The following is a 27,832-nucleotide window of genomic DNA, read 5'->3' as shown; positions in this document are numbered from 1 at the left end:
TGGTGATCAACCACGGAAGCTGCCGAGTCACGGATCATCGGTGACTCCCCGGATAGATTCCGCGGAGCGACGAGGCGATCATCATCATCTCACAACCACGGACTCTTCACCCTGCAACGGACCCCCTCCACCCCATCACCACCACGTTTCCCCCCTTGCTCCTTGACCCTGCCCCCCCACACGACAGAGAATCGTGAGTGTCCACCGGGGGTACCCTCCGAGTCTCGCTCGAAGGCTGCGGTGCCCTCTACCCACGTGGCCAACGCGGGGGGCGATTCGCGTTCGCCACGTGGCTGCGTCGTCATTGGCTCATCATCAAGCACCACGTGGTGCTCCGCTTGAGTGGCTAAACAAACTGGTCAACAACAAAAAAGACATTTTTTTCTGGCCTGGACTTTTGCAGCTGTTCTAGACTAATTTCAGGGTGCCGATTCCAAATCTGATCTCAGATTTGCTCTATCACATCTCATTTTTATGCTATCGGCATACCCCATTTTCATTGATTTTACCCGAAATTAACTCTGTCGCTTACGTTGCAGAGATTTTGTCGATTCGCTTCTTCAGGGTTCCCACAACCGACCCCCCCCTCCCCCCGCGCAAGACTTGGTCGCAGAGTGAAGTCACACAGCGCCGTCTTGTACACGCGTCGATTTCATTGATTGGGCCCTTGAAGTGGACTCGCTCTCTCGTTCACCGAGTTGCAAAACACTCACTAGAGTTTGCGATTCGAGCTCTCGACTGCGCCGAACCATCGCGAGGATTCAACTTCCACGCGGCTGGCAGCATCAGCAGTGGCAGCAGCAGCAGCACTGCAGCACTGCAGCAATAGCAGTCGCCCGCCACTTCTGCGTGAAGAGGAGGCAGCTCTTAATCACTGGTTTGGACGGAGGAGTTGAGCACGCCACGACCACAAGCAGCGAGACGCTGAAGAAGTACCAGCCACAGCAGCAGCATCAGCAGCATCATCAGCAGCACCCATCATCAGCGCCAGCCACAGCAGCATCATCAGCAGCACCATCATCAGCATCATCAGCGGCACCATCAGCAGCGCCAGCCACAGCAGCAGCATCATCAGCAGCACCATCATCAGCATCATCAGCAGCATCATCAGCCACAGCAGCAGCAGCCCACATCTGCAGCCACACTGTCTCGCTCGCTCTCAAATCTCTCGATCTTCGCGCACAAAGACAAAGACAGACACACACACACAAAACACACAGACACACAACAACCGCCATTCGCCACTAAGTGGCGGTGACGTCACCACGACGCTTGTGCCAGGCCATGTGCACCTTGAGGCCACGTGAAGTGTCGAACGCCCGCTGGCAGGAGGTCACGGGGCAGACCCAGGTGCCACGGGTCGACTGACCGAGATGACTGAGATGACTGGCCGATGCACCACCTGTGCCGCCTACTGTACAAACTTGCTGTGCTTTAGCCACCCGGCGCTCCGCTCGTTGTTGTGAGCGTCGCTCCTCCGCTCCCCGTTGTTGTTGGAGGGCGACTGCCTCCAACTGCCCAGTAGCGTCCTTCACGAGCCTCCTCCACTGAGGCCGATCTTGACACCGCTGGTACCAGTCATCGGCAAGTCCACTCAGCTCCACGTCCTCCTGTACCACATCACTCCATCTCTTCTCTAGCCCGTGCCGCGCCCGTTTAGCCCCCTCGATCCGGCAGACACACAGACAGACAAAGATAAAGAGCCCCCATATAGCCTCAACAGACTGTAGGGGCAAGTGCTGTTAGCGAGCACCTATAAAGGCCGGCACGGCACGCGAGGGGGTGGGTGGCCAACACCACGCCCGGCCGCCTTTGTCTCCCTAGCGGCGATGTTTACACATCGCACCAGATACTCATTTGAGGCTGAGTCGACCTAGGGGAGGCCCAGGATCGGTTCAAATAATTGTCACTGGTGTTTGCCGTGAGCGGGAATCGAACCCGGGTCGCCAGGTTCGTAGTGCAGCACGCTAACCACTACACTACCGCTCCCCCCCAGACAGACAGACACACACACACGGACACAGACACACACGGACACAGACTCACACACAGACACACACACGGACACTCACAGACACACACACGACACAGAGACACGCGAACGCGGTCGCCATGTCGACGCTGGACCTCACCGCGACCACCGGCGTGGTCACGGTGCTCGTGATCCTCGTCGCCGTGGCTGCGCTGGGCGCCCTCGTCTGCGGCTGCTGGTGCTACCTGCGCCTACAGAGATCTCCGTGTCCCCCCGAGGATCAAGAGAGCATGGTGACCGAGTCCGACTACGGCCCCACGGACGCCACCAAGGGCGTGGGCGGTCACGAGCCATTCATCCAGACGCAGCAGGTCCCGGGAGAAAAGGAGTTCTGCGTGGAGCGGCAGGGAATCCTCGTGTCGAAGGACACGGGCGGGGGAGGCTGAACCGGTCGAGACGTGATGGCGAGAGGCGTAGGATGGCCACGCGCCGTGAGATGGTGTTCGTTTGTCGTGGGTCTGGAACACATCCCCTGAGTCTGAGCCACTTCCGCGTTATTGACGACCGTGTCCTGGATTTTTCTTTTTCATTTGTGCACCACCTCCAACGCAGCGTCAATGCGCATGTTTACGTATTCTATTGTAACTTGTTGAAAAAAAAAACGGTAACCGATTGCCACTTCTCAAAAAGGCAGGAAAACGGTAACCGTTCCGAGTAAAATTTCAGAGGGGTAAAAAAACCCGATTGTAAATCAAAATGCTGGATGTGGCTTTGGTAGGCTTTGATCCAGCAGTGGATTGAGTCTGGGCTGATGTCAATGCTGTTGGAGGTAGCTGGGTAGGCCTTCATCCAGCAGTGGATTGAGTCTGGGCTGAATTCACGGTGCTTCTTGCTTCAGTGACACCACCGCCCCCCCCAGCCAGCCCGGCGAGTCGAGGCACCTTCCTCGCATTGTCACGTCTCACCTCAAACGTTGCAACGCCCCAGCTGTGGGCGGGGAGGGAGGAGCTCAGAAAGAACCAGGAGGGCTTCGTTTCTGGCATTCTGCCACGAGACATTCAAACACGTTTAGCGGTGGGAGCCACGGACAACGCAAAAGCGATCTCGATCGACAGCGATGATGCAGCAATGATGCAAAGCGCATGGAGAACGAGCGCGCGCGCGTGTGTGTTTGCTAACAGCACTTGCCCCAAAAGTATGTGTAGGCTATGTGGAGGGCCTTTGTCTTTGTGTGCGCTCGCTAACAGCACTTGCCCCAAAAAGTATGTGAAGGCTATGTGGAGGATCTTTATCTTTGTGTGCGCTCGCTAACAGCACTTGCTCCAAACAGTCTGTGAAGGCTATACGGGGGATCTTTGTCCGTGTGCGCGCTCGCTAACCGCACTTGCCCCAAAAAGTCGGTGAAGGCTATACGGGGGATCTTTGTCTGTGTGCGCGCTCGTTAAACCGCACTTGCCCCAAACAGTCTGTGAATGCTATACGGGGGGTCTTTGTCCATGTGTGTGCGTTTGCAGCAGTGGTGTAGTGGTCAGCGCACTGCTCCATGAACCCCACAACCCAAGTTGCATTCCAACTCGCGGCCCAATAACAGTGGCGAATATTTGATATTTGCCCGGGGCATCAAGGTCGGCCTCGAACCCACGACCTCCTGCATACCAGGCGAGGTAGTTAACATCTCCTAGCCACCGTGATGATGATGACAGACACACGCAAACTGCAAATATAGAGCAGGTATCAGGGTCGGGATCGAACCCACGACCTCTTGTACACCAGGCGAGGTAGTTAACATCTCCTAGCCACCGTGATGATGATGAGAGAGAGACACGCAAACTGCAAATATACAGCAGGCGTCAGGGTCGGGATTGACCCCCACGACCTCCTGCATACCAGGCGAGGTAGTTAACATCTCATAGCCGCCAAGATGTTAACTGCTCCAGCCGTTCCCGTCGTTGGGGTCTGCAATGAAGACGTGTCGCTTCATCCCAGCCCGCGGTTCTGAGGCGCGAAGCTTTCGACGTCACCGTAGCAAGACCCACGCCCTCCCTGTCCTAGGAGTGAATTCCGGCCCCGTGTCGAGGAGGTGTCGTGGATGAGGACGACCGTGACGCATGGGCGAATCGTGGCAATGACGAGAAGGACCTCCGATGCCGAATCGCACCCGCCTTTTGGCGTCATCTGGTCCAACACCAATGGAGACTAGGCTCTAAGGAAAGCCGTCTCGGGTGTGGACCAATCAACTTCAAGGACAGTGCATATCATTATCAGAGTTGTTTCTTTTTGTTTGCATTTTGACTGCTTGTGTTGTGGTTATTGCAAACATGATCCCTTGTATAAAGGTGTCAGTTTTTGTACCAGTTGGAAGGGTAAAAACCTATTACTAGATGTACATAAATTATACTGGTAGAAACCTCCTGGTTACACCAGCCCACAGGGGATTATTCTGTCCGTCCGTCCGTCGTGTATCCAAAAATGTGAGGGGAGGGGCTGGGTGGGGAGGGTGGGGAGGGGCAGGCTGGGGGCTGGGAGGGGTGGGACTGGGTGGGGAGGGGCTGGTCACCCCGTGGTGCCCTTATAAAACTCAACGTTTAACCTACTCACGCCGGCTTGTGCCCGCCCTCACAGTCGGCCACGCCGCCGTTGACCCTGGCCATTGACCGAGCAACCCAACGTTCCTACCAGCTCCCTCCGCAGGAATGTGTTAGCGACGATGACGACGGTGATAATAAAGGCATTTATTTACCCGGGAAAGCCACGCTTTAAGTCTTGAGAGTATTGGTTTCATTCGAGGTGCTGCCCCCATCCCCGCTCGCTCGGCACGCCATACAGATGGAAACAGATGACGGTTCATCCACTCGCTTGGCGAGCCAGGGCATGGCTCCACGCCCACGGGTAGAACGGAGTTTCACGACATCCGTGCGGTGATCCACCAACCCTCTCACGCACTGAGACGTGAGTGGAAGGCGCCTTAGAAATGAATGTAAATAATTAAGTTGCCTTCAAAGCGCTGGATCGGAAAGGCAGCCACGTGCAGCGTGGCCACCACCACCACCGTCGTCGTCATCATCATCATCATCCTATGGCGACGGCTTGGAGAGATTTCCATCCAGCAGTGGATCGTTCGTAGCTGACGACGATGACGACGCTAATAATGATGTGAGATTGAACTGCTGCAAAGTAAACAGGATTTTTTGGGGGGTGAAAAAAACCTTCTTGGCAAATCACCAAATATTGAGCAAAAGCGGAGGAGTTGTCTCTTGCTCGCTCGCTGGAGGTGATAAATTGAGGACGCCAGCATAACAGCGGGGGTATAATGATTTTTATCTTCGCGAGGACGCAGCACCAGCCTCGGACGCTCGATAGATTAATTAACCGACAATTATCGCCGCTTGCAACGTCGGTCAAAAAAAAAACGCCGAGCACAGGATCGCCTCCGATGCGCCACGCAGCAAAGTTGGAGACGCAAATGCACACGCGTCCGTTCGTGCGATCGATCGATCGATCGTTTCACCATCTGACAGATAAACACAAAAAAAATTAACCCGTAAAAACAAAATTGTTCACTATAAATCCTTTATATGTAAGATCACCTCTTGATATGCCCCGTATATTCCCGAGGGCACTAGCGTTGACCCGTTTTACCACTTTCAAGAACCTGGCGGCTTCAATTTAACTGCTCTATAAATAGTCTCCACTGTATAGCGTGGGGGCAGGGATTTCATGCCATGTGGTTAGTCAACATTTGCGTCATCATGAAACGGGCGGCTAGAGTCCTCTCGTCCTCTGGCTTGAGATAGCTGCCACATATGGGTCAGATTATTGTCTGCCACCATTAAGCAATTGGTAATTAAATATTTTAAAAAAATTCCCTAAACAGTGTAACATTTTGGAAAACATTTTCACGAAAATAAATTGTCACGCACAACGAGTCTGTGTGCAAAATGTCAGCTCGATTGGATCACGGGAAGTGGGTTAAAAACGACCAAAAGATTTGCACGGTCGTAAGCAAGCAAGAAAGTACGCAAGCACGCAAGCAAGCAAGCAAGTGAACTTAATATAAAGGATTTAAATACGATCGTCGCGGATTTGCGATAAATTGTACGCGCAGGCTTCCACTGCCAATATCAGGCGATTCTTAAATTCGGGCCATGGGTCAGATCGTCGTCGAATGGGATCACGTGACGGTGTTTAACTGTGACACTCGGCCGGTTCGAGAGAGAACCAATCAAGATTGCAGTTGTCGCGTCACGTGGGCAAAGCCGATTGATTTGGTTCGTCAGCAAAACCGGAGGAGGAGGAGACTGAAAATTTCGGGCAACAATTTGACCAATTGCATTCACTTTCCCAATTAACGCTAAATAATCACCAGCGTCGTTGTTGCGAATACGAGGAACACTTTCAATAAGCAGACGATATTGCGTCTCCCTCGCGGCGCTACCAACTATTGCCCAAGCTCTACAGTCCTCTGTATATCAATGTGTTTTGGGGGGGCCGATTAATGAGTGTTTACGCGTGAGATGCAAACCCAGAGCGCTCAGATAATGAAAACAAAACCCAACGCGCGCTGTAGGGGGGAGACACTCCTACCCCTTAGGGACGGAACAGATGAAGTCTACATTGTTGCTGCACCGTCTCCTCCTGTAGAGCCAGGGGACGGCTCTTGAGGTGATCCACCAACCCTCACTTTCAGCTGCCTCCACCAGCGCTGGATCACAGGCAGCCACGTGCAGCAGCAACGTAGCCCCCACCCCCACCACCCCCACCACCACCGCCACCACCACCGCCACCCCCACCACCCCCACCACCACCACCACCGCCACCCCCACCACCACCACCACCGCCACCCCCACCACCACCACCACCGCCACCCCCACCACTACCGGCACCACCACCGCCACCCCCACCACCACCGCCACCTCCACCACCCCCACCACCACCGCCACCACCACCGCCACCCCCACCACCCCCACCACCACCGCCACCGCCACCACCACCCCCACCCCCACCATCACCACCAGCCCTACCAATAATACCAACAGCCGAAATTCGCCACGAAGTGACGGTGACGTCCCCACGGCGCCTGTGCCAGGCTAGGTGCACTTTGAGGCCACGTGAAGTTGTCGAGGTCTCGCTGACAGGTGGAGGTCACCGGACAGACCCAGTAGGTGCCATGGGTTGGCCGACTGAGATGACCGCTGGTAGATGCATCACCAGCTGTACCCCCCTACTGTGCCAGGCTAGGTGCATGAGGTCACCGGACAGACCCAGTAGGTGCCATGGGTTGGCCGACTGAGATGACCGCTGGTAGATGCACCACCAGCTGTACCCCTCTACTGTGCCAGGCTAGGTGCAGGAGGTCTCGGGACAGACCCAGCAGGTGCCATGGGTTGGCCGACTGAGATGACCGCTGGTAGATGCACCACCAGCTGTACCCCCTACTGTGCCAGGCTAGGTGCATGAGGTCACGGGACAGACCCAGCAGGTGCCATGGGTTGGCCGACTGAGATGACCGGTAGATGCATCACCAGCTGTACCCCCCTACTGTGCCAGGCTAGGTGCATGAGGTCACGGGGCAGACCCAGCAGGTGCCATGGGTTGGCCGACTGAGATGACCGCTGGTAGATGCACCACCAGCTGTACCCCCTACTGTCCCAGGCTAGGTGCATGAGGTCACGGGGCAGACCCAGCAGGTGCCATGGGTTGGCCGACTGAGATGACCGCTGGTAGATGCACCACCAGCTGTACCCCCCTAAAGTGCGGGGCCTGTAGCATTTGTAGCTACTTTTGCTACGAGGAGAATTCGGCACTTGTCTGGGAATCGAACCCACGGGTTTTCCTTTCCTGCGGAACCAGCCCTCGGAAGATGGCACCTCGCTGTAGCTGGATGTGTGGAAAAGAGCGCCGCCTTGTGGCCATACGTAGAATTGCAGGCCGCGTCTGCGTCCAAAGCCAGACTTCTCAAGACCCCCATCATCATTTAGGCAGGATCAATCCACTGCTGTACGAAGACCTGCCCAAGCCACCTCCGGCACCATCACCATCAACCGTGGTCAATACACTGCTGGATGATCCCACCTCACGTGATTGATCCACCGCTCGTCTCTGCCTCTCTGAGCCCCAGGCGTCTTTCCTTTTTAGGCGCCGCCCTTTCTTCTTCAAGCCACGCCTACTTTTTGTGTGGGTCCCGCCCCCCAGACACGTGGTGAGGCTGGTTTGGGTCGTGGTGGGGGTTGTGGTAGAGGTGGTGGGGGTTGTGGTAGAGGTGGAGGGGGGGGTGGTGCGCCTGAAGCAGTGGTAGGGGTATGGGTGGGGTCAGTACGGTGGGTGGGGTCAGTAGAGGTGGTGTTAGTAGGGGTGGGTGGGGTCAGTAGGGGTGGGTGGGGTCAGTAGGGGTGGGTGGTGTCAGTAGGGGTGGGTGGGGTCAGTAGAGGTGGGTGGGGTCAGTAGGGGTGGGTGGGGTCAGTAGGGGTGGGTGGGGTCAGTAGGGGTGGGTGGGGTCAGTAGGGGTGGGTGGGGTCAGTAGGGGTGGGTGGGGTCAGTAGGGGTGGGTGGGGTCAATAGGGGTGGGTGGGGTCAGTAGAGGTCGGCATAAAGTGGTTTCAGCACCACGACCAAAATCCCTCTGCGAGCATCCAACAATGCGGTCACAGATTCTTGTTGCTTTTTTATTTTCCAGATGTTTCCACTCGATATCAGTAGCAGCAGCAGGAGACATCATCACGCGCGACTGGCGAGCGCATGGCCTGCGAACCAGAACCCAGCGTCATTCCGCTCCCCGCGAAATTGAACTGTAACCCGGCCACGGCGGGGGGGCGAGAAGCGGGTTTTTAAAAGTGTGAATCTCTCTCCCCTCGAGCAGTTCCGGCGATATCCAACACGTGCGTCGGGCCCGTTTCTCCAACCGGGGAGGAATGTGAGAGACGCGACGACACGGACGTGACAACTCTCGGCTCTACGGCTTTTTATTTACAATGCTCCGTCGGAAAGATTGTGTCCCCCCCCCGCCCGCCCCCCAGGCTCACGAGCGAGACGCACCACGTGGCTAAGCTGCCCTCGTGCATACCGATGCGCGCAACGCGCACACACGCGCACGCACAAGTAGTAATAACTCGCATCACCAAGGCGATTATTCAAGTATTGAAGAACGGATTCCAAGGGGGGCGGCGGTTGTGCGAGTGTGTGCGCGTTGTTCCGCCACGTTAAGCGTGTCAAGTGGAGTCGCCACTTGGGGTGGGCCCTCAAAGCAGCACCATCACCACCGCCGCCACCATCGCCATCACCATCGCCACCACCATCGCCACCACCGCCACCACCACCATCGCCACCACCGCCACCATCGCCACCGCCGCTCTGCCCTCTCGTTCGCTCAGAATAACCGCACTCGCCCACAGACCCACCCGCCCGTCCGCCCGCCCGCCCGCCGACCCGAGATGAAATGACCCACACCGTCAGTGGAACCCACTCCAAGGCAACGAGACGTAGCGGGAATTTGGACCAGGGGGACAGCGAGATGGGGAGACAGATGGGGAGACAGATGGGGAGACAGGGGGACAGGGAGACAGAGAGATGGGGAGACAGATGGGGAGACAGGAAGCCAGGGGGACAGGGAGACAGAGAGATGGGGAGACCGGGAGATGGGGAGACAGATGGGGAGACAGGGGGACAGGGAGACAGAGAGACGGGGAGACAGGGACAGAGGCAGGAGGCGTTGTGGCGGTACACGCTGCCATGTCGACATTGCCTGGAGGCTCTGCCAATCCCCGTCCTCTCCGAGTCACCGAGTCCCCACGACTCAAAGCGGTTGGCACGGACAACCCAACGGCAGCCACTGAGTCTACACCACACCCACCCAGGTCCCCTACGTGTGTAAAAAATAGGCATTATTCGATTCGTTAATTCGTATCAAGGTAATTAGTTGCGTTAAATTCTAATCTCCACCAGACTGGAAATTGCTACCCTCATCAGGAGTGGTGCCAATCCATGGCAGGTCTCCGTCGCTCACACGATCACTCATACAATCACACACGCACACGCACACACGCACACGCACACACGCACACGCGCACACGCACACACGCACACACGCACACACACGCACACACACACGCACACACACGCACACACGATCACACATACACACACACACACACGATCACACACGCACACACATCCGTTACTCCATCGCGTACACACCGCACAGCACACGCCATCCTAACACGAGCACACAGACCAGCGCGAACACACACCACCACCAACAACAACAACAAAACAACAACAACAAGCCACCATTGGCCACCAAGCGGCGGTGACGTCACCACGGCGCCTGTGCCAGGCCAGGTGCACTCCGAGGCCACGCGAAGTGTCGAAGGCTCGCTGCCGACAGACGGGATGTCACGGGGACAGACCCAGCAGGTGCCGTGGGGGTCGACTGAGATGACCACTGGTAGGTGCACCACCAGCTGTACCCCTGACTGGTCCGAGGCACAAACTTGCTGTGCTTTAGCCACCCGGCGCTCCGCTCGTTGTTGCGAGCGTCGCTCCTCCGTTTATTGGAGGGCGACTGCCTCCCATTGGTCAGTGGCATCCTTCACGAGCCTCCTCCTCCTCTCATACCATCACAGACTCTCACACAAAGACAAAGATCCCCTGTATAGCCTTAACCAGACTGTTGGGGTAAGTGCTGTTAGCAAACACCGGCACCACACCTGGCCATCTTCGTCTCCCCAGTAATCATCATGCGTACAAACCGTACCAGGTACCCATTTAAGGCTGAGTCGACCTAGAGGAGGCCCAGGACCAGTTCATGGATTTATCACCGACATTGCCTGAGCAGGAAACGATCCCGGGTCATCGGGTTCCCAGCGCAGTGCACTAACCACTACACCGCCACTCCTCCACACACAGACTCGCTCGCACGCACTCACACCTTCACACACTCTCTCACACACTCACACACTCACTCTCTCTTAGACACACACACACTCACTCTCTCTCACTCACTCTCTCACACACTCTCTCACACACTCACTCACACACTCACTCACTCACACACTCTCTCACACACTCTCTCACACACTCTCTCTCTCACTCACACACTCACTCTCTCACACACTCACTCACACACTCACTCTCTCTCTCACACACTCACTCTCTCTTAGACACACACACACTCTCTCTCACACACTCACTCTCTCACACACTCACTCTCTCACACACTCACTGACACACTCACTCTCTCTCTCACTCACACACTCACTCTCTCTCAGTCACTCTCTCTTAGACACACGCACACTCACTCTCGCTCACTCACTCTCACACACTCACTCTCACACACTCCACACTCTCACTCACTCACTCTCTCACACATACACGCCACACTCGCACTCACCCTCACACATACACTCCACACTCTCACTCACTCACTCTCTCACACATACACTCCACACTCGCACACTCGCTCACGCGAGCTCTGCGTGACGCTCACGCGAGCACGAGGCCGAAGTGCGACCGCAGCTGCTCCAGGAAGATGAAGGTGAGCACCGTCTGGGGGATGAGGCGGATCGCGGCAGGGACGAAGCCCTGCACGTGGAGACACGGAGACACGGGGACACGGGGACACGGCGAGTGAGGACACGGAGACACGGGGACACGGAGACACGGGGACACGGAGACATGGAGACACGGGGCGTGAGGACACGGGGACACGGAGACACAGAGACACGGAGACACGGGGACACGGCCGGTGAGGACACAGGGACACGGCGCGTGAGGACGCGGGGACACGGAGACACGGAGACACGGCGTGTGAGCACGCGGGGACACGGAGACACGGGGACACGGGGCGTGAGGACACGGGGACACGGAGACACGGGGACACGGAGACACGGGGACACGGGGACACGGGGACACGGGGCGTGAGGACACGGGGACACGGAGACACGGAGACACGGAGACACGGAGACACGGGGCGTGAGGACACGGGGACACGGAGACACGGGGACACGGAGACACGGGGCGTGAGGACACGGGGACACGGGGACACGGGGACACGGAGACACGGAGACACGGCGCGTGAGGACACGGGGACACGGAGACACGGGGACACGGGGCGTGAGGACACGGGGACACGGAGACACGGGGACACGGGGACACGGGGACACGGAGACATGGAGACACGGCGCGTGAGGACACGGGGACACGGAGACACGGAGACACGGCGCGTGAGGACACGGGGACACGGAGACACGGGGACACGGGGCGTGAGGACACGGGGACACGGAGACACGGGGACACGGGGACACGGGGACACGGAGACATGGAGACACGGCGCGTGAGGACACGGGGACACGGAGACACGGCGCGTGAGGACACGGGGACACGGAGACACGGGGACACGGGGCGTGAGGACACGGGGACACGGAGACACGGGGACACGGAGACACGGGGACACGGGGACACGGGGACATGGAGACACGGCGCGTGAGGACACGGGGACACGGAGACACGGGGACACGGGGACACGGGGCGTGAGGACACGGGGACACGGGGACACGGAGACACGGGGACACGGGGACACGGGGACACGGAGACATGGAGACACGGCGCGTGAGGACACGGGGACACGGGGACACGGAGACATGGAGACACGGCTCGTGAGGACACGGGGACACGGGGACACGGAGACACGGGGACACGGGGCGTGAGGACACGGGGACACGGAGACACGGGGACACGGGGACACGGGGACACGGAGACATGGAGACACGGCGCGTGAGGACACGGGGACACGGAGACACGGGGACACGGCGCGTGAGGACACGGGGACACGGAGACACGGAGACACGGGGACACGGGGACACGGCTCGTGAGGACACGGGGACACGGGGACACGGGGACACGGGGATACGGGGACACGGCTCGTGAGGACACGGGGACACGGGGATACGGGGACATGGGGACACGGGGACACGGCTCGTGAGGACACGGGGACACGGGGACACGGGGACACGGGGCGTGAGGACACGGGGACACGGAGACACGGGGACACGGGGACACGGGGACACGGAGACATGGAGACACGGCGCGTGAGGACACGGGGACACGGAGACACGGAGACACGGCGCGTGAGGACACGGGGACACGGAGACACGGGGACACGGGGCGTGAGGACACGGGGACACGGAGACACGGGGACACGGGGACACGGAGACATGGAGACACGGCGCGTGAGGACACGGGGACACGGAGACACGGCGCGTGAGGACACGGGGACACGGAGACACGGGGACACGGGGCGTGAGGACACGGGGACACGGAGACACGGGGACACGGAGACACGGGGACACGGGGACACGGGGACATGGAGACACGGCGCGTGAGGACACGGGGACACGGAGACACGGGGACACGGGGACACGGGGCGTGAGGACACGGGGACACGGGGACACGGAGACACGGGGACACGGGGACACGGGGACACGGAGACATGGAGACACGGCGCGTGAGGACACGGGGACACGGGGACACGGAGACATGGAGACACGGCTCGTGAGGACACGGGGACACGGGGACACGGAGACACGGGGACACGGGGCGTGAGGACACGGGGACACGGAGACACGGGGACACGGGGACACGGGGACACGGAGACATGGAGACACGGCGCGTGAGGACACGGGGACACGGAGACACGGGGACACGGCGCGTGAGGACACGGGGACACGGAGACACGGAGACACGGGGACACGGGGACACGGCTCGTGAGGACACGGGGACACGGGGACACGGGGACACGGGGATACGGGGACACGGCTCGTGAGGACACGGGGACACGGGGATACGGGGACATGGGGACACGGGGACACGGCTCGTGAGGACACGGGGACACGGGGACACGGGGACACGGGGACACGGGGACACGGAGACACGGAGACACGGGGACACGGAGACACGGAGACACGGAGACACGGGGACACGGAGACACGGGGACACGGCGCGTGAGGACACGGGGACACGGGGCCACGAGGACACGGGGACACGGGGACACGGGGACACGGCGCGTGAGGACACGGGGACACGGAGATACGGGGACACGGGGACACGGCTCGTGAGGACACGGGGACACGGGGACACGGCTCGTGAGGACACGGAGACACGGGGACACGGGGACACGGCTCGTGAGGACACGGAGACACGGAGACACGGAGACACGGAGACACGGGGACACGGGGACACGGGGACACGGGGACACGGCTCGTGAGGACACGGGGACACGGGGACACGGAGACACGGGGACACGGCTCGTGAGGACACGGGGACACGGGGACATGGAGACACGGGGACACGGCTCGTGAGGACACGGGGACACGGGGACACGGAGACACGGGGACACGGCTCGTGAGGACACGGGGACACGGGGACATGGAGACACGGGGACACGGCTCGTGAGGACACGGGGACACGGGGACATGGAGACACGGGGACACGGAGACACGGAGACACGGGGACACGGGGACACGGGGACACGGCGCGTGAGGACACGGGGACACGGGGACACGGAGACACGGAGACACGGAGACACGGGGACACAGAGACACGGGGACACGGCGCATGAGGACACGGGGACACGGGGACACGGAGACACGAAAACACGGAGACACGGAGACACGGAGACACGGAGACACGGCTCGTGAGGACACGGGGACACGGGGACACGGAGACACGGAGACACGGAGACACGGAGACACGGAGACACGGAGACACGGAGACACGGCTCGTGAGGACACGGGGACACGGAGACACGGCTCGTGAGGACACGGGGACACGGGGACACGGAGACACGGAGACACGGAGACACGGAGACACGGCTCGTGAGGACACGGGGACACGGGGACACGGGGACACGGAGACACGGGGACACGGAGACACGGAGACACGGCTCGTGAGGACACGGGGACACGGGGACACGGAGACACGGAGACACGGAGACACGGAGACACGGCTCGTGAGGACACGGAGACACGGGGACACGGAGACACGGAGACACGGAGACACGGGGACACGGGGACACGGAGACACGGGGACACGGAGACACGGAGACACGGGGACACGGCTCGTGAGGACACGGGGACACGGGAACACGGAGACACGGGGACACGGCTCGTGAGGACACGGGGACACGGGGACACGGAGACACGGCTCGTGAGGACACGGGGACACGGGGACACGGGGACACGGAGACACGGGGACACGGAGACACGGAGACACGGCTCGTGAGGACACGGGGACACGGGGACATGGAGACACGGAGACACGGAGACACGGAGACACGGCTCGTGAGGACACGGAGACACGGGGACACGGAGACACGGAGACACGGAGACACGGGGACACGGGGACACGGAGACACGGGGACACGGAGACACGGAGACACGGGGACACGGCTCGTGAGGACACGGGGACACGGGAACACGGAGACACGGGGACACGGCTCGTGAGGACACGGGGACACGGAGACACGGAGACACGGAGACACGGCTCGTGAGGACACGGGGACACGGGAACACGGAGACACGGAGACACGGGGACACGGAGACACGGGGACACGGGGACACGGGGACACGGGGACACGGAGACACGGAGACACGGCTCGTGAGGACACGGGGACACGGGAACACGGAGACACGGAGACACGGGGACACGGAGACACGGGGACACGGGGACACGGGGACACGGAGACACGGAGACACGGAGACACGGCTCGTGAGGACACGGGGACACGGGAACACGGAGACACGGGGACACGGAGACACGGAGACACGGCTCGTGAGGACACGGGGACACGGGAACACGGGGACACGGGGACACGGAGACACGGAGACACGGCTCGTGAGGACACGGGGACATGAGGATAATGTCCACGTGACGCCGCAACAGCAGCAACAGTAGTAGCAGCAGCAGCAACAGTAGGAGCAGCAGCAGCAGGAGCAGCAGCAGCAGTAGTAGCAGCAGCAGCAACAGTAGGAGCAGCAGCAGCAGCAGTAGCAGCAGTAGTAGCAGCAGCAGGAGCAGCAGCAGCAGGAGCAGCAGCAGCAACAGCAGCAGCAGCAGCAGCAGGAGCAGCAGCAGCAACAGCAGCAGCAGCAGCAGGAGCAGCAGCAGCAGCAACAGTAGTAGCAACAGTAGCAGCAACAGCAGCAGCAGCAGCAACAGCAGGAGCAGCAGGAGCAGCAGCAGCAGCATCTCACCTTGTAGAAAGCTAAGGGGCCGAGCCGGGCGGTCTCAGAGAAGCAGTGCAGCACACCCTGCACACCGACACCGCACCGACACACAGGAAGTGAGTGCACACATACACACGCACACACACGCACGCACAAACACACGCATGCACACGCACACACACACACACACACGGACAACAACAGCCGGCATCCACCACACTTCACTACGTCAAGGACTTGAAGAGAGCAGGGAGGCGGCGGTGGTGACGGTGGTGGCGGCGGTGGTGACAGTGGCGGCGGGTGGCGGTGGTGGCGGTGGTTGTGGCGGCGGTGGTGGCGGTGGTGACAGGGTTGGTGGTAGTGGCGGCGGTGGCGGTGGTGACAGTGGCGGTGGTAGTGGCGGTGGTGACAGTGGTGGTGGTAGTGGCGGCGGTGGCGGTGGTGACAGTGGCGGTGGTAGTGGCGGTGGTGACAGGGTTGGTGGTAGTGGCGGCGGTGGCCGTGGTGACAGTGGCGGTGGTTGTGGCGGTGGTGACAGTGGTGGTGGTAGTGGCGGCGGTGGCGGTGGTGACAGTGGCGGTGGTGGCGGGTGGCGGCGGTGACGGCGGTGACGGCGGTGGTGGTGGTGACAGTGGCGGCAGTAGCGGTGGTGGTGGCGGTGGCGGCGGCAGTGGTGGTGACAGTGGCGGTGGTGGCGGCGGCGGTGGCGGCGGTGGTGGCGGCAGTGGCGGCGGCGGTGGCGGTGGCGGCGGTGGTGGCGGCAGTGGCGGTGGTGGTGGTGGTGGTGGCGGCAGTGGCGGTGGCGGCGGTGGCGGTGGCGGCGGCAGTGGTGGCGGCAGTGGCGGTGGTGGTGGCGGTGGCAGTGGTGGTGACAGTGGCGGCGGTGGTGGCGGCGGTGGTGGCGGCAGTGGCGGGTGGCGGTAGTGGCGGTGACGGTGGTGGTGGTGGCGGCAGTGGCGGTGGTAGTGGCGGTGGTGGTGGTGGTGGTGGTGACAGTGGCGGCGGTGGTGGCGGGTGGCGGCGGCGGTGGTGGCGGCAGTGGCGGTGGTGGTAGTGGCGGTGGCGGTGGCGGTGGTGGCGGCAGTGGCGGTGGTGGCGGTGGCGGCGGCGGTGGTGGCGGCAGTGGCGGCGGTGGTGGCGGCGGTGGCAGTGGTGGCGATGGTGGCGGCGGTGATGGCAAAGGTAGTGGCGGCGGTAGTCACGGTGGTGGCGGTGGTGGCAAAGGTGGCAAAGGTGGCGGGTGGCGGTGAAAATGGCGGTGGTGGTGAAATCGGCGAGGTATCGTGGGGACCTTAACACGCATTCGTTCGGCAACGTGAAGACAGTGCAGCTCGGGCGAGCACAGGACGGACACGGTGGGATCATCCAGTGTGGTGCCGAGGCTCCATAGACGGATTTACAAATTAAAAAAAACCTGGAGCCTGCAACCGCCGCACCCGATCCACCGGCAAATGTTTTCCCCCTCCGAGCCCGGGCGCCGACCGGACCTGGCGAAGGCGTCGATTGATCGCGCCGTACCCGTCGCGTCCCCCGGTCCGGCCTACCCGAGTCTTGCGCTCCGTCGCGACAAACGCGACAGAGCGCAAGCAGCCCGGAACGCGGCTCACGAAGCGACGACGGGGCGGTTCGCGAAGGGGTTCGGTCGGCAGGGTGCGGTGCGCGGCACTGGGCAAAGAGACCCACCCCGCTCCGACCGCGCTCCACTCGGCGCAAGGTGCCCCACCCCCCCCCTCGGTGCTGTTCCATTCCCAATCTGTGCGAATCATCATAATACTAATAATCGTGATCATATCGTGTCGAGCCCAGGACCATTCTGACGTTCAACTCCGTGGCAACGAGGCAATTCTCTACAGCCGCAGGCTCGAGATTGGATGACATACAACTGATAAGGCAAGATCTGCTTCACAGCTATTACTTCATAGCCTTGTAAAAAAACACCTCGCTGCAAACACGAGACTCAAAGTGTGACCTTTACGAGCCCAAACTCGGCTGCAGCTCAAGGCCATTGAACTTTGTCCATCACCGCTCTCTCTCTCTCTCTCTGTCGCTCTCTGTGTGTCTCTCTGTGTCTCTCTCTCTCTCAATCAATCATTTTAAACGTTTCCCTGCAGTATCTCGCAAACCGTGGTGAGATGTTAACGACCTCGCCTGGTACACAGGAGGTCGTGGGTTTGATCCCGTCCCTGACGCCTGCTGCTGTATATTTGGAGTTTGCGTGTCTCTCTCATCATCATCATCACGGTGGCTAGGAGATGCTAACTACCTCGCCTGGTATACAGGAAGTCGTGGGTTCGATCCCAACCCTGACGCCTGCTGCTGTATATTTGCAGTTTGCGTGTCTCTCCGTCTCTCTCTCCCCGTGGTCGCGTGGATTTTTCTCAGGTTCCTCCGGTTTTTTCCCTCCACATTGAGAAATGTGCGTTTAGAATATTCTCATCTAAGCTATAAAATTCCACGTGATAAGCCACTTTGTCAAGCTATCATCTGTGGCCAGGTCGGCTCTGAAAAAGAGCTACATAACTAAGTGGGCCTTACCTGGTACAATAAAAAATCTTTTCAGTTTTAGTGCGTCAATCTGCGTGTCCATTGGCGTGTCCATCGGCGTGTCAATCGGCGTGTCCATCGTGTGTCCACCGTGTGTGCATTGTTGTGTCCGTCAGTGCAGCGCGCGTGGCACCGTGACACACTCACCCGGTACTCCCCGTGCGAGTTCATCAGCCGCGTCTTGAGCACATCGAACGGCTGGCACAGCGCAGTCGCACAGCCCCCCTGTGGCACGCACACACACGCACGCACACACGCACACGCACACAAGCACACACACGCACGCACACGCACACACGCACGCACACACGCACACATGCACACACGCACACACGCGCACGCGCGCATGCACACACGCACGCACGGACGCACACACACACGCACACACGCACACACACACACGCGCACACACACACGCACGCACACACGCACACACACACACAGAGGTAAAGATCCCCCGTGTAGCCTGCACAGGCTGCGGGGGGAGGGGGGGGGGGCAAGCGCCGTGAGCGAGTAGCGACTACGAAGGCCAGCACACGTATGGGACCGGCTGCTCGTTGAAGGCTGAGTTGACCTAGCGGAGGCCCGGGACAAGTTCCGGTATTCACCACCGATGTTGTCCGGGGTGGGGAGGGGGGTGGTGGTTGGGTGGTTGTGAGATGATGGTGGTAGTGCGGTGGTAGTGGTCGAGTGGTGGTGGTAGTACTGGTGCAGTGGTGGTGGGGTGGTAGTGGTGGGGTGGTGGTGGTAGTGCTGGTGCAGTGGTGGTGGGGTGATAGTGGTGGGGTGGTGGTGGTGGTAGTGCTGGTGCAGTGGTGGTGGGGTGGTAGTGGTGGGGTGGTGGTGGTAGTGCTGGTGCAGTGGTGGTGGGGCGATAGTGGTGGGGTGGTGGTGGTGGTAGTGCTGGTGCAGTGGTGGTGGGGTGGTAGTGGTGGGGTGGTGGTGGTAGTGCTGGTGCAGTGGTGGTGGGGCGATAGTGGTGGGGTGGTGGTGGTTGTGCGGTGGTGGGGTGGTGGTAGTGATGATGGAAGTGCGGTGGTGGTGGTAATGGGCTGGTGGTGGGGTGGTGGTTCTGTGGTGGTGGTGGTGGTGGTGGTGGTGGTGGGTTGGTGGCGGTGGTCCTTGCAGTCAAATATTGGGCGCGTCACCATCGTTGGTTCAACCAAAGCCTGACTCTGCTGACGAGACACGGAATGTCAAAACACCGTGTCCAGTTTGGTGGTTTTTTTGCTGTTGCTTTTTTTGAACCAATGCTGCTGAAATCAGGCACTCGCAGGAGGAGTCGTTGTTTGTTTACGTGACAGAGAGCGCAGAGGGAAGAGCGCGGCGGGGAGGGAGAAATGGGAGGGGAGAGAGAGATGGGAGGGGAGGGAGAGATCGGAGGGGAGGAGAGATTGGAGGGGAGGGAGAGATCGGAGGGAAGGGAGAGCTCGGAGGGGAGGGAGAGATCGGAGGGGAGGAGAGATTGGAGGGGAGGGAGAGATCGGAGGGGAGGGAGAGCTCGGAGGGGAGGGAGAGATCGGAGGGGAGGGAGAGATGGGAGGGGAGGGAGAGATCGGAGGGGAGGGAGAGATCGGAGGGGAAGGAGAGATCGGAGGGGAGGGAGAGATGGGAGGGGAGAGAGAGATCGGAGGGGAGAGAGAGATCGGAGGGGAGGGAGAGATCGGAGGGGAGGGAGAGATCGGAGGGGAGGGAGAGATCGGAGGGGAGGGAGAGATCGGAGGGGAGGGAGAGATCGGAGGGGAGGGAGAGATCGGAGGGGAGGGAGAGATCGGAGGGGAGGGAGAAATGGGAGGGAGAGATCGGAGGGGAGGGAGAGATGGGAGGGAGAGATCGGAGGGGAGGGAGAGATGGGAGGGGAGGGAGAGAGAGATCGGAGGGGAGGGAGAGATGGGAGGGAGAGATCGGAGGGGAGGGAGAGATGGGAGGGGAGGGAGAGATCGGAGGGGAGAGAGAGATCGGAGGGGAGGGAGAGATGGGAGGGGAGGGAGAGATCGGAGGGGAGGGAGAGATCGGAGGGGAGGGAGAGATGGGAGGGGAGGGAGAGATGGGAGGGGAGGGAGAGATCGGAGGGGAGGGAGAGATCGGAGGGGAGGGAGAGATGGGAGGGGAGGGAGAGATCGGAGGGGAGGGAGAGATCGGAGGGGAGGGAGAGATGGGAGGGGAGGGAGAGATCGGAGGGGAGGGAGAGATGGGAGAGGAGGGAGAGATGGGAGGGGAGGGAGAGATGGGAGGGGAGGGAGAGATCGGAGGGGAGGGAGAGATCGGAGGGGAGGGAGAGATCGGAGGGGAGGGAGAGATCGGAGGGGAGGGAGAGATGGGAGGGGAGAGAGAGATGGGAGGGGAGGGAGAGATCGGAGGGGAGGGAGAGATCGGAGGGGAGGGAGAGATGGGAGGGGAGGGAGAGATGGGAGGGGAGGGAGAGACCGGAGGGGAGGGAGAGATCGGAGGGGAGGGAGAGATGGGAGAGGAGGGAGAGATGGGAGGGGAGAGAGAGATGCGAGGGGAGGGAGAGATCGGAGGGGAGGGAGAGACCGGAGGGGAGGGAGAGATCGGAGGGGAGGGAGAGATCGGAGGGGAGAGAGAGATCGGAGGGGAGGGAGAGATCGGAGGGGAGGGAGAGATCGGAGGGGAGAGAGAGATCGGAGGGGAGAGAGAGATCGGAGGGGAGGGAGGGATCGGAGGGGAGGGAGAGATCGGAGGGGAGGGAGAGATCGGAGGGGAGGGAGAGATCGGAGGGGAGGGAGAGATCGGAGGGGAGGGAGAGATGGGGGGGGGGGGGGAGATCGGAGGGGAGGGAGAGATCGGAGGGGAGGGAGAGATCGGAGGGGAGGGAGAGATGGGAGGGGAGGGAGAGATCGGAGGGGAGGGAGAGATCGGAGGGGAGGGAGAGATCGGAGGGGAGGGAGAGATGGGGGGGGGGGGAGATCGGAGGGGAGGGAGAGATCGGAGGGGAGGGAGAGATCGGAGGGGAGGGAGAGATGGGAGGGGAGGGAGAGATCGGAGGGGAGGGAGAGATCGGAGGGGAGGGAGAGATGGGAGGGGAGGGAGAGATCGGAGGGGAGGGAGAGATGGGAGGGGAGGGAGAGATGGGAGGGGAGGGAGAGATCGGAGGGGAGGGAGAGATCGGAGGGGAGGGAGAGATCGGAGGGGAGGGAGAGATCGGAGGGGAGGGAGAGATCGGAGGGGAGGGAGAGATGGGAGGGCAGGGAGAGATGGGAGGGGAGGGAGAGATCGGAGGGGAGGGAGAGATGGGAGGGGAGGGAGAGATCGGAGGGGAGGGAGAGATCGGAGGGGAGGGAGAGATCGGAGGGGAGGGAGAGATCGGAGGGGAGGGAGAGATCGGAGGGGAGGGCGGCAGGGAGACTCACCGCGAGGAAGCTGGCGAGGAAGTGCGTTGTGATGTTGTCTCCCATGAGCCCCGTCGCCAACACCAGCTGCTTGGCCTGGTCATAGCACGAGAGCTACGCACGCGCACATACACACGCACGCACACGCGCACACACGCACACGCACACACGCACGCACACGCACAGGCACGCCGGCACGCACACACACACACACGCGCACACACACACACACGCACGCACACACACAGGGACGATGATCCTCAAGCAATGGCCTTGACGGGACTGTTGGGGCAGGGACCTATGGAGGCCGGCACGACACGTGAGGTGGGTGGACCGAGTGCACAACAACGCCTGGACCACGCTTGTGTCTCCCACAGATGCTGCAAGAGAGCTCACCGAGGGCGGGCCGAGGATCGGTTCAAATAATCGCCGCTGTTATCGGTCACGAGCGGGTAATCGAACCCGGGTCGCCGGCTTCGTAGGGCGGTGACGCTAACCGCTACACTTCCGTTCCCCGTCCAGATACACGCACAGATACACGCACAGACGCACAGACGCACGCACAGACGCACGCACGCAGAATCGCGGTAGTGGCCGTACCTGTCCCACCGTGACCAGCGCCCCGCGGCTCGCTGCCATCGTGGCGCCGTTGAACAGCTTCCTGATGCCCTCTGCCGGGGAGACGCGTGGGGGGACACGTGGGGAGACACGGAGACACGGGGTCAGACGTGGAGACGTGGAGGTATACGGAGACACAAGGACACGGGGGGGGGGGGGGGGGGACACGGGGACACGGAGACGTGGAGACACGTGGGGGGACACGGAGACACGGGGTTAGACGTGAAGATAAAGGGACACGGGGATATGGGGACACGGGGTCAGACGTGGAGACGTGGGGGTATACGGAGACACAAGGACACAGGGGGGACACACGGAGACGTGGAGACACGTGGTCAGACGTGAAGACACGTGGTAAGACGTGAAGACACGTGGTAAGACGTGAAGATAAAGGGACACGGGGATATGGGGACACAGGGTCAGACGTGGAGACATGGGGGTATACAGAGACACAAGGACACGGGAGGGGGGGGGGACATGGAGACGTGGAGACATGTGGTCAGACGTGGAGACAAGGGGACATAGAGACAAGGGGACATGGGGACACAGGGTCACAGACTTGGAGACACGGGGACATCGAGTCATAAAGACACGGGGTCACGGGGTCACGGGTGTCATGGGGTCACGGGGTCACGGGGTCACAAGACGCAGGGACAGGGGGGAGGGCAAAACAAAGGCAAAGATCCCCCGTATAGCCTTAACAGGATATTGGGGCAAGTGCTGTGAGAGAGCACCTATGAAGGCCGGCACGGCACATGATGGGGGTGAGTAGCCAGCACCACGCCCGACCGCCTTTGTCTCCCCAGTGGCGATGTTTACACGCCGCACCAGGTACTCACTTGAGGCCGAGTCGACCTAGAGGTAGGCCCAAGGACCTGTTCAGATAATCGTCACCGGTGTTGGCCGTGAGCGGGAATCGAACTCGTGCGGACAAAGGCGGAGGGGGCGTGGTGCTGGCCACCCGCCCCCCCCTTCGTGTACCGTTCCGGCCTTCATAGGTGCTACTCGCTAACAGCACTTGCCCCGACAGTCTGTTAAAGGCTATACACGGGGGATCTTTGTCTTTGTGCTTGCGCGTGCGTGGCGTGGCGTGCCGATCGGTGGCCACCGTAGGGCTCACCTTCTTTGGCCACCCGGTACATGCCATCGATGGCGTGCTTGTAGCTGTAAGAGAGACACGCAGACGGGCAACACACGCACAGCCCGTTACCGACGGTTTGGGGCCGTGCTGATGCACTACGCGCCACACCGGATACTCGTTTTGAGGCCGAGCCGACCTGGGGAGTGGGGGGGGCCCAGGACTGGTTGTCAGCAGCTGTGAGGGGCGCGTCAACCGCAGCTCCCACCACGACAAAAGGCCACAGAAACACTTCTCGCGCAGAGAGAGCGAGAGAGAGAGAGACAGAGCGGCGTTGTGAAACCTCGCAGTGTTACACGGCGAGAGGAGAGGGCGGGGAGTTGGGGGGGGAACGGCTGTACTGGACGCTGCGTAACCTCGGCAATTAAAACCACATGGCTCCCACACGCCGTGCCGACGCCGGCTGGACTCACGCGGCAAAACGTCGCCACCGCCACCGTCACCGCCGCCACCCACTGATACCACTACAACCGCCATCACCACCACCGCCACTACCACCACGACCACCACGACCACTGATACCACCACCGCCATCACCACCACCGCCGCCACCCACTGATACCACTACAACTGCCACCACCACCGCCACTACCACCCACTGATACCACTACAACCGCTATCGCCACCACCACCGCCACCACCGCCGCCATCATCGTCACCGACTGCTGACAGAGGCGGCGTCGGTATCAGAGGTGGCCATGTGGTGCTCATCACCGGCGAGGTCCCCGGGTTCGCCGCGTGCCGCGTTTCCACGAAGCTCTGCTCGCTCGGGGGGGGGGGGGGGGTGGGGGGGGTGGATGAGGGGGGAGGAGGGGGTGGGGGTGGGGGGGGGACCACCCTCTGATGGTCACCGACCTCTGACGGTCGGTGACACGCGAACGGACGCGACGGGGTAAATCGGGAGCCCACGGCAGCGGGCGGCGTTTGTGCTTCTGGACGTCACTCCCATTTACGGACCGAGTTGTTTGTTGTTATCGGGAGGTCCAATGGCACGCACGTGCCCCCCCCCCCCAACCACCGCTCGTCGTGTCGTAGGTCACCGCACAAAAGCAAACTCGGTGCCGTGCGATAGGCGGCATCAACTTGATTCCTGCGGACATCTTCAAGAGGAGTTCAAGCCTTTTCATTATCGTTCGAAGCAACTCGGCACTGGAGAAAGGGTCCCCCCCCCCGCCCCCGTAGAGAGAACCTCCGAGCGGACCGCTATTCATGCCGGGACAGATTTCGGTTAGGGCACGGAAAACAACAACAGCAGCAGCGGCAGCAACAATCTAATCATTCGCGACACGCGATCGCGAGGTTCGCGGGCAACGATCGTCACGTCGCGAAACGTGATCTCGCACCGACCGTCGAGAAATTGTATCGGGCCAAACCCATGGCAATAAATGCCATGGGCTTTCGGCAGCGGTGGCGGCGGTGGTGGATGATGGTGGTGGTGACGGTTCAGGTGGTGATGGTGATAGTGTTCTTAGGTTTTTTCCGGTAAAGTCACGTAGGAAAAACATTAAAATTAATAAAAGTAAAATAAAATAAAAATCACGACGTTTCGGAGGCAACACAAGCTTCAGTCTTCAGGTGGAACCGTCACAACCACGACAGCTGTGTCAGCCTACGTGACTTTACCGAAAAAACCTAAGAATATGAATCCTTGCAGTCACGAAAGCTTCAAATCTAGAATGGTGATAGTGGTGAGAGTGGTGAGTATGATGGTGGTGGTCGTGATAATGATCATGATGATGATGCTGGTATTGCTGATGATTATAATCGTGATGAGGTGGTGGCCATGGTGGTGATGGCGATAATACCGGCAGTGATCGTGGTGATTATCACGGTGGTGGTGGTGGCAGCTAGCACTGTGAGAGTGAGGGGTTGGTGGAACACCTCGGGATAGGCATGGACTGGTCACGCGCCATTGCAAATCTCAAGAGCTTAATTATGAAAAATGAATAATGCCCCTACCCAGGAGGTCAAAGGTGGAGGGGGGGGGGTCAAGGGTCAGAACTTACTTGCGTCGCTGGTCAAGTGGCAGTTTGATGTCATTCTGCATCCTGCAGATGCACACACAGACGCACGCAGATACAGACAAAGGTCCCCCATGTAGCCTGCACAGGCTGCTGGGGCAAGTGCCCGTTCACGACCAGCACCCATGAAGCCCAGGGAATGGTTAAGAAAATGCCCACCGATGTTGGCCGTGAGTGGGAATCCGATTGGGGCCACCGTGTCTGCAGCACAGTGCGGTGACCACTGCACTACCGCTCCCCCATACACAGCCGAGTGAAACACCCCACCAACCTACTGTCACCCACTCACTCGCTCACCCACTCACTCAGCAACCTACTCTCCCACACATCAACTTACTCGCTCACCCAGTCACTCGCTCACCAACCTATTCGCTCACCCACTGACTCACTCGCTCACCACCCTACTCGCACACCAAACTTTTCACTCAAGCACTCGCTTACCAACCTATTCACTCACCTACTCCCTCGCTCACTCGCTCACCAACCTACTCGCTTACCCACCTACTCACTCGGTCACCAACCTACTCACTCGGTCACCAACCTACTCACTCACGCACTCACTCGCTCACCAACCTACTTGCTCACCCACTCATGAAACCTCTCACTTACGAAATCACCCATTCACTCAGCCGCTCACCCGCTTACTCACTCACCCACCGACCCACTCATTCATCCACTCGCCCACATAACCAATCACTCACTCACCCACCCACTCACTCCTCCACCCACAAACACACTCATCCACTCAACCCCCTCACCCGCTCGCCCACTCGCTCGCTTGCTCGCCCGCCCGCCCGCCCACTCACCCGCTCGCTCGCTCGCCCACTCGCCCACTCACCCGCTCGCTCACTCGCCCACTCACCCACTCACTCGCCCACTCACCCGCTCGCTCACTCGTCCACTCACCCACTCACTCGCTCGCTCACTCGCCCACTTACCCACTCACTCGCTCGTTCACTCGCCCACTCACTCGCCCGCTCACCCACTCACTCGCTCGCTCACTCGCCCACTCACCCACTCACTCGCCCACTCACTCGCCCGCTCACTCGCCCACTCGCTCGTTTAGCCGCCCCCTCGCTCACCCCGAGCCAAGGCTGTGGACTCACCGTACGTTCACCAAGTCAGCCGGCGTGCCGATGAGGCCCCCACTGAAGCCTGCAGTGCGGACACACGAGCCACAGCAGCAGGGTGAGCGAGAGGGTGAGTGAGTTTGGTGAGTGAATGAGTGAGGGTGGGTGAATAAGTGAGCGAGCAGGTGAGCGAGCGGGTGAGTGAGTGAGTGAGTGAGCTGGTGGGTGGGTGGGTGAGTGAGTTTGGTGAGTGAATGAGTGAGGGTGGGTGAATAAGTGAGCGAGCAGGTGAGCGAGCGGGTGAGTGAGTGAGTGAGTGAGCTGGTGGGTGGGTGGGTGAGTGAGTTTGGTGAGCGAGCTAGCAAATGAGTGGGCGAGCGAGTGGCTGGGTGAGTGAGTGGGTGTGTGGCTGTGTGAGTTGGTGGGTGAGGGGGTGAGTGAGTGGGTGAGTTTGGTGATTGGGTGAGCGAGCGGATGAGTTGAGCGGGTGATCGGGAGGATGAGTTGAGCGAGTGGGGTGGGTGAGCAGTTGAGTGGGAAGGTGAGTTTGGTGAGTGGGTGAGTGAGCAGGTGGGTGAGCGGGTGGGTGAGCGGGTGAGGGAGTGGACGAGTGTGAGCGGGGCGAGCGAGGTGAGCAGGCGGGCGAGTGAGCAGGCGGGCGAGTGAGCGGGCGGGCGAGTGAGCGGGTAGGTGAGCGGGGTAGGTGAGCGGGTGGGTGAGCGGGTAGGTGAGCGGGTGAGAGAGTGGACAAGTGAGCGGGCGAGCGAGTGAGCGGGGCGGGCGAGTGAGCGGGCGGGCGAGTGAGCGGGCGGGCGAGTGAGCGGGTAGGTGAGCAGGTGGGTGAGCGGGTAGGTGAGCGGGTGAGGGAGTAGACAAGTGCGCGGGCAAGTGAGTGAGTGAGTG

At 60.7% G+C, this 27,832-nt stretch overlaps 2 protein-coding genes across 2 annotated transcripts in view; one reads left to right on the top strand and one right to left on the bottom strand.

Moving 5' to 3' along the window:
* The first annotated feature begins 1,774 nt into the window (after nucleotides 1-1,774).
* Nucleotides 1,775-4,304, top strand: LOC144735951 (stannin-like). Its single transcript, XM_078618548.1, has one exon. The coding sequence runs from the start codon at nucleotides 2,113-2,115 to the stop codon at nucleotides 2,416-2,418; it is 306 nt and encodes a 101-aa protein (XP_078474674.1). The 5' UTR covers nucleotides 1,775-2,112; the 3' UTR covers nucleotides 2,419-4,304.
* A 6,749-nt stretch (nucleotides 4,305-11,053) lies between these two features.
* SLC25A10 (solute carrier family 25 member 10) overlaps nucleotides 11,054-27,832 on the bottom strand; it is a 36,842-nt gene continuing 20,063 nt past the window's right edge. Inside the window, exons 4-11 of the mRNA XM_078618494.1 lie at nucleotides 26,966-27,014; nucleotides 25,845-25,886; nucleotides 23,821-23,864; nucleotides 22,683-22,753; nucleotides 22,104-22,196; nucleotides 18,880-18,957; nucleotides 16,216-16,272; nucleotides 11,054-11,548 (exon numbers count right to left, since the gene is read on the bottom strand). Coding sequence (XP_078474620.1) covers nucleotides 11,450-11,548; nucleotides 16,216-16,272; nucleotides 18,880-18,957; nucleotides 22,104-22,196; nucleotides 22,683-22,753; nucleotides 23,821-23,864; nucleotides 25,845-25,886; nucleotides 26,966-27,014 — 533 coding nt within the window. The 3' untranslated portion in view covers nucleotides 11,054-11,449. The remainder of the gene's footprint in view (nucleotides 11,549-16,215; nucleotides 16,273-18,879; nucleotides 18,958-22,103; nucleotides 22,197-22,682; nucleotides 22,754-23,820; nucleotides 23,865-25,844; nucleotides 25,887-26,965; nucleotides 27,015-27,832) is intronic.

The sequence above is a fragment of the Lampetra planeri genome, chromosome 58, assembly GCF_965212315.1.
Source record: "Lampetra planeri chromosome 58, kcLamPlan1.2.h2, whole genome shotgun sequence".
Lineage (NCBI taxonomy): Eukaryota > Metazoa > Chordata > Hyperoartia > Petromyzontiformes > Petromyzontidae > Lampetra > Lampetra planeri.
This window is presented reverse-complemented; position numbering and strand designations above follow the sequence as displayed.

Bases quoted from the DNA above. Each gene is read 5' to 3' on its own strand.
- LOC144735951 (XM_078618548.1), top strand. From the start codon at position 2,113: ATGTCGACGCTGGACCTCACCGCGACCACCGGCGTGGTCACGGTGCTC.